This window comes from Tigriopus californicus, chromosome 6 (assembly GCF_007210705.1).
Source record: "Tigriopus californicus strain San Diego chromosome 6, Tcal_SD_v2.1, whole genome shotgun sequence".
Classification (NCBI taxonomy): domain Eukaryota; kingdom Metazoa; phylum Arthropoda; class Copepoda; order Harpacticoida; family Harpacticidae; genus Tigriopus; species Tigriopus californicus.
In genome coordinates this window covers 3,120,719-3,127,861 of record NC_081445.1, presented here as the reverse complement: position 1 = coordinate 3,127,861, position 7,143 = coordinate 3,120,719, and the positions used below count along the sequence as shown (strand labels likewise).

The 7,143-nt window shown below is 45.7% G+C and overlaps 2 protein-coding genes across 5 annotated transcripts in view; both read right to left on the bottom strand.

The window, feature by feature from the left end:
• The window catches only part of LOC131881755 (integrin alpha-PS2-like), a gene marked incomplete in the record, with an annotated part of 21,191 nt that extends 18,705 nt beyond the window's left edge, over positions 1-2,486 (bottom strand). Inside the window, 1 exon segment of the mRNA XM_059228705.1 lies at positions 586-2,486. Coding sequence (XP_059084688.1) covers positions 586-884 — 299 coding nt within the window.
• Positions 2,487-3,945: 1,459 nt separating this feature from the next.
• The window catches only part of LOC131882847 (FMRFamide peptide receptor frpr-18-like), a 27,149-nt gene continuing 23,951 nt past the window's right edge, over positions 3,946-7,143 (bottom strand). For 3 of the 4 annotated variants that reach the window (XM_059230152.1, XM_059230153.1, XM_059230154.1), the window contains exon 8: positions 3,946-4,845. In XM_059230152.1, coding sequence (XP_059086135.1) covers positions 4,639-4,845 — 207 coding nt within the window. In that variant the 3' untranslated portion in view covers positions 3,946-4,638. The remainder of the gene's footprint in view (positions 4,846-7,143) is intronic. The other variant, XR_009373540.1, reaches the window with a different exon arrangement.

Here is a 7,143-nt window from a genome sequence, read left to right as displayed (position 1 = left end):
GTTGTTTGTTGTTTTTGAAGAATTACTAAAATCCTACAGTGATTTGATTGAGCTTGGCCATCTGTGATACCGCATGAAATGTGCATGCTTGAATTTTGGTTGGTTGGCGGAATGGATCGGTTGTTCGGACGAGGGGATATTATTGCTCGCATGTGCAATTAAGCCCTTTAAATGACAAGGCCTATGAAACGGTGCGTGAACCGAATAAATAAAAGTATGCACAACAGGTAGAGACGGATGTGGGATTTATTGCGATTTCGGTGGATGCTCGATACCTCCTCCTATTTGTGTTTTTTTTGGCACTTTTTACGGGCCTGATATTTGAGAACGTGCCTCCCTCTCCGAGCCTCCATCAATGCCTCCCTTTTCCCTCTCTCTCCTGGCCAGCCAATACTGTGTTGCTGTTCTTTTTAGTTTTTTTTTTTTAGTGTGTCCAAATTCAACTCCCCAATTCCCGGGAAAACATGAATATTCATGCCCGATTACTCATCCCATGAACTCTCCAGGAAGTACTTAGTGTCCAGAGCAATGATGATGCATCCATCATTCATCACAGTGGTTATGATTGGGAACCATCCCCCTTACCATGGTGTTCCACCTTCCCGATGTTGGGCCACGGCGAATCCAAACATGCAATCTTGATCACAGGCCCCTCGAGGCCCACTGTGGATCACTTTGCTATTCACATCCACATTGAAAGCATTCACACAGGTGGTGGTGGTTAGGCTGAGCCAAACCACCAGAAGCACTTCACGACACTGAAACGAGCTCTGCTTCCATCTGGTCCTGGAGCACATTTTGGCCTTTGCTTTGGAGGTGATGGGTCGCTTGGGCAAGTTTGAAGAGCACTGGGGATCCTGGGAGGGGCGGTGGTCGTCTGACATGATGTGAGCTTATTTCGTTGAAAAGCACCTGAAGCTCACAAGGAGAATGGTGATGACCAGTCTAGTGTGGGGGCGGATTCGTTATTGAAAGAGATATCTATCTCCACATTGGAGAGAATGCCAGCCACGACAGGTGACTTAGAGCGTGTTCCGAGTACGAAGAAACTGAATCATCCCGTGAAAGTAGGCTTTCCGTGTGTCTGTGTGGAAGGGGGGTGACCATGAAACGGAGGAGCGATTTTTGGCAGAACCTCACGAAAAAATCAGAGGCTGCTTGCTTGCTTGCTCTCGTCTCTCTATCCTTCAAATCCTTGAGCAGCTCGCTCACCGCCGTCCTCCAACACACAGAAAAAATGTCGTCCTGATTGGCGGTCGCTACATAGAGGGTATTACTGTACCGGAGTGAAGGGATTGTTAGCTGCGCGATTGCCTTCGGACTTACGGAAAGTTCATCAATCTGCTCACACGCTTGCCTCCCCCGTGTTTGTTTGGGCTTTTTTTGGGAGGGGAGGAGAGAAGAGAGAGAGAAAGAGCAATACAGGGATCTGGAACTGGCACAAGTACTTCCACAGGCACGAGAGAACTGTTGATGATTTGTTCCCCGATTTTTCGTTGGACGCAAGTGAATTTTGCTTGTTTTTTAGGGCGGGACGACGACGATCTGGACGCAGCTGGATTGCAGCACGTTGTGTGCCAACAGATGAGCAGAAGAACCTCCTGGTTTTGGGGAATTGGCGTAGGAGGGATTCAACACTGGTTGGGAAGCCTGTATTTGGGGCTGTGAGTCACTCACTACCAAGCACACATGGTGGAGTTGGTGATGATTTGGAGGGGATCATTTTGCCATCCACTTTGACACCTGACTTTGTATTGTCGCGAACGATTGTGTTTCACTCATTGGCGATTGAGCACTGGAACCACCACACACTCAGTTACATCCTGACAAACGGAACTGGCTGGAGGATTGAGATCGATGTCAATAACCAGTACAACACGCTAGGTTCACTTTCCTTCCAGAGTGTCCTCCTCCTCCTTCTCCTTCTCCTCACCCCCTTTAGCATGGATGATGATGATCAGAAGAGCCTCTGTCAACCAAGGTCGGTTGGTTGGTTTTCGGTCGGTGATCGGCTTGGTGGGCCCCAAGATCAACCCAAGAATGTTGATCCCAAGTCGCGTCGACGAGGATTCTGAGCACTTCACTACCGCCACAAGGAGTGAGCAGAACTTCGGGTCGACGACGTCAGTCCGTCCGTCGGTCCGTCCGTTCAATCAACTTTTCAAGATTCGTTTATGCTTTTGCTTCCTCATCCTCCATTCAAGCGGCGATCAAACCCTCCTCGTCCTTCTCAGTGTGCTTCTCCGAGGCGTCCACCGTTCCGCCGTCCTCCTCCTCCTGCTCCTTTGGTGAAGTGAAATGGGAACGAAGCACGGAAGATGGAGGGGGATTTGCAGGCTTAGCTCGCTTCTTGGCCAACTGCCTCCTCCTGGCCTGGCTTTTCTTGGCCCCGTTTGGAGTTCGTTTTTGGCATTGGGCCCTAAAATCCCCGAGATTGAGCACCCACAGAAGGAACAGAAGAAGAGGCCGGCCCATCGCCATATCCACTCCACATATGCAAGTCCATACATGAGGGTAGTGTGAGCGCCGCAGCAACTGAGTAATGACGAGAAGCCCAACTCAAATGGACGACATAGGTGCGCACTCGCATGAATCCATCGACTCTTTTGTGTTGATCTACTCAAGCGAGTGTCTCTCTCCCATACGTACACACTGTGTGTGAGTGTGTGGGTCTGTGGAATGGGCATCTGGGCCCCCAAGCCCCCCTCCCCTAAGCCCACATGACTGGTATTGTATGTAGGTCTGTGGTTCATTTGTCCAACACCCCAATTCCGAGTTTCGAGGTCCTGAAGAGATGCGGAAACTAATCTTTTTATCCCCCCTTCGTTCATTTTCGATTCGACTTTTGACAGCTAAAGGTCCTCTCCCTGCAGCAGACCATTGGAGAAAAGGGAAAAAGAAAACAAAATTGAGGAACGACGGGAAACCTGGCTTGGCTTGGCGCCCTGACTGACTTTTCTGGGAAGCGATGCTGCACATGTACAGGCATAAATTCAAATCCTCGATGGACCTACTGAACCGTGTGCATATGGAGGGGGTTGTGTGATCTGGCAAAGCACCCTGAGATGCAAAGAAAAGATTGCCATCCAAGCCAAGCATCTCCTCCTCCCAAAGGCAATCTGACGCACACACACAGTCAAATCTGTTCGCTCCTGTCCTCCTCCGCCCCCTTTTCGTCGTCATTGTTGTTGTTGTTGTTCTCCTCTTCTTCCTGGGCTTCATCTTTTTTTCTCCATCTTCTCCATCTTCTCCTCCCTCTCCAGAGATCTCAGAGTGGAGGAGTCCGACGTTCATGCTCCTCCACGTTCGTTCGACCCATGAGTATGTGCTGTATATACATCTATCTCCACCGAGCTCGCTGTCTCAAGTGTCTGACGCTTCTCCCGATATTTCTGGATCTGGCAAGGCTTGGCAGCTTGGAGCTCGGAGACGTGCATCACTCGTAGTAATACTCGACTGGTCATATTCTATCTTCTCCTCGCATCTTGAAACGATTTCTAACCTGTCTTGGACGGAGGCAAGGAGTGAGATATTGAACTGGGAAACGTGGAAATGTAAACCAACGCCGATTATTTCCTTTAGCAGCCATCTCATTCTTGATACTACAATAAAGCAACTTTCGGGAACTCTCCCGATGCCCATGTCAAGCTCGTTTACTGAACACAAGCATGAACAATCACCAGCAGGCGTTTCGAAGCTCTTAATAACGGGGGTGTCGTTGACGTCTCAATTCTGGGCCACATTGAGAGGTTGAGCGAACATGCCCAATGTTTGCTTGGTCCGTTTGTTCAGGTCCATCCATTTTTTTCGGAAGGTATCGTGAGCAATGCACAAATAAGGATATTCATGGAAACTTGGAAACCTGAGTGAATGGAAAAGAGCAACGAGACCAATGAAAATATTGTTACTCTCGAGCTCTAAGGACTTCATTAGAAATCATTCAAGTAGAAGATAATAGATGTTTTTTATTCGTCCACTCCAGACAATCCATCACATGGTTTTCATATCACAAAAATATTAAATATAAACATCGAATTTCTCAGGTGTTATTGTCTACGCCACGTTTTGACATGTCGGCATTATTTGGCGAGAGGAATGTCACTTGTGGACTTGAAAGATAAAAAAGGCCGATTAGACTTGAACTGAGTATCGAAACACCAAATAGTGCCCGGAAAATGGTCCAAAAAATAAAAGTGTTTGACACTTTGACCATGCTGAACTACGACCATTATGCCGAACGTGGAAACCTTCGACACAACAGCAGAGGGCGTCGGCCATTTTCATCACAATTATTTGCCTCAATACTCACCCCAAGTTTACGACTCCCAAACCAAAAGATACACTGAAGCTGTCTCATTCTTACGGCAGGCTTGTTGCTGATTCGAACTTTAAACGACACTCCAATTTTCGCTCTGCACCCAAGTCCCAAAGCAACATTAGCTCTCGCTTCTGAACGACTTTGATACTCGCTCCAAATGTAAGATGACACCTTGTTGTGGTTTCAAGGAGTTCAGAGAAAAATCTCGCCTCCAAGGTCAGAACGGAGGTGCTTTCATGAAGTACACGGCTTTTCTAGACATTGTGTCCAGAAAGGGTTGTTTGGTTGGTTGGTTGGTTGATAGGTTGGATGGGTAGGACTTAACCGTCGGGTGTCTCAATTTGAGACGACTCGGGTTCATACGAAGAGGAGGTCTTGAGAGCAAAGCCCAAATGAGGAAAATCACTGTCACGTGGAAAGTCAGTCCTCGAGGCTTCAAGATCAATACTGAATGGATTTGTGGCACTCAAAGGACACGAGTGGGTTCTGACGATTGCCAAATTCGGAATGGAGCCCACCACCAACGGCTGAAAAGGAAATGAAACCCGTTGCTTTAGAGCGGTCAATCAACGATGAAGTGGCGAAAGGTAGCCGAAATGGACAAAAAAGAACATGTTTTCAAATGTGAACGAAACTTTCGGTGACTATTAACTGTTATTAGATACTGTAGGAATTTGAGCCCGCATGACACTGCCCTCTCTCTCTCTACCAATTACGGTCTAGCGATGAAAGTAGAAGTGACGAATGATATCAAATGGTCTAAAAGAAAAAAAATGAGCTTTGTGAGTGTTTATAATTAACCTCTGTCAAATCAGAGTTTCTATTGCTCAACAAGTAAATTTCTAGTATTTAGTTATCTGGACCAAAATGTCCACTTGTGCAGAGTCATTTTCCAAAAAAAACCTTGGGGAGTTGATTTTAAAATCAATGTTTTTGGCTGATATTGAGGGATTATTATTGAAATTCCAACAAAAGTTTCCATCGCATTTTAACCAAATCGTTTGGGATAATCCTGAAATGCTGCAGTCACTCATTCATTGACAAATGAATTATAAAATAAACAAAACCATGCAAAAATAGCCCAATTTTTTTTTTTAAGTTCTACAACGAGACCAAAATTTTCCACTAGTATGTTGCGCTATTTCTTCTCTCTTTTCGCGACGAACAATGCATGTCAAAAATTTGCCTTGACGTAAAAAAGCTCAAGCATTGATCACAAGAGTCTTGTTTATCTCAACCTGAAAGTAATCCTAACAGAATCTCTTCCATGACCCTCCTCGTTCAGAAATTTGCACAGGGGGAAATTTGGCCAAACTTGGGAACAATCTGTCACGTCTCTCGCAAAAAAATCGCAACTTTCCCGAAGATGCTCAGAATCTCAAGTTGAGTCAAGGATGGACGAGGAATGTAATTATTCCGAGTTTTTCCTTCATCTCAATCTCCCGAGTTGAGATTGAAATTCAATTAACCATCCTCGGATGAGCCATCTTGTTATCGGGACCATCTTCGAAAAAGAAACTTCAATTGTCTAGAATGCGAGAGAGTTTTCGATTGTGCATGGCTCGACGAGTGCCTCGTTGAACGAGATTGGCATCGCGATGTCACGGAATGAAAGATTCGCGTTATGAGCCAGCACCCAGCAGTCAGCAGTCAGCAGCCAGCCAGCCAGCCAGCCAACGGCATGCCGACGAACAATCCTAGTCAAGGCCCCATTTCAGGCCCATTATCTGTAATGGGCTCCAATGAGCAAGAGCTTTCAAAGCAGTAAGTATTTTGACGACTGGGTCTGTGATAACTTTCAGTTGAGAGAGCAACTTGCCAGTTGAGCAACCGAGGCGAGTAATTACCCATAAGGTTTTGACCTTGACAAGGCCGGCTGGAATGGATAGACTTTGATCCTTTCCAAGGAGCTCGCTGCAATAGTTAGGCCCATGTACGTTCATACGTACTATAGTAGAGTGATTTTGAAGACTGCACTCAGCCAATCATTCCGGCTCTTCAAATGGCGGATAAGAAAGAAACAGAGAAACCTCAGGAAGGAAGGAAAGTTTGGGATTGACATTTAGCCTCGTCTAATCAAAGTCATCATGTTCTGCTTCGGTGTGACCAAAAGAAGGAACAAACCAAAATGATCACACGGGAAGGATTTTTATGAACAAGACATCTGAAGAGTTAAAGTGCACACACAACATTACCGATGCTAATCAAGCTAATTTCTTAAGTATGATGTTTCATGGCTTCATTTGATCACAAACTATGCTCGTTGGGTATTTGTTTTATTCTTTGGATTTGGATTTGTTGGTGCCTTTCATCAACTGCTTGTGGGTTCCAGCCCTTCTATATACATACAAATTAAAGCAATGAAGCAATTTTGGCTGCACTATGACTAATGCCTTGAATTCATGGATGTGGTAAAGTTAGTTTAGTTACACGAATCTCAATCCGAAGTGCAAAAAATATTTCTAGAGATTGCCCTTGCTTTAGGAAAAGCCAGATCTCACCACTTCTTTGATGCCCTTCATTCGTTCGTGGCCTTGCCATTCATTCTTTATCTCAAATTAATAGGGAATTCAAAGCAGTCCTCTGGGTCCAGCTGGCACTGTAATCATAATCCATCAAGGTTCGTTGAGATGAAAGCTGGTATCTGATAGGCCATTAAAAACGGGGGGGGGGGCTGCATTTAAGGGTCGCTGCCCGAATTTCTGATGACTCTTTTTATGACCGATGTTTCAAATTATCATACAAATTATTCTTTGGCCTTTCTCATTAATGCTTTTACACCTCACGAGGGGGGTCCATTTCATTGACAGTTATTTTTTTCTGCA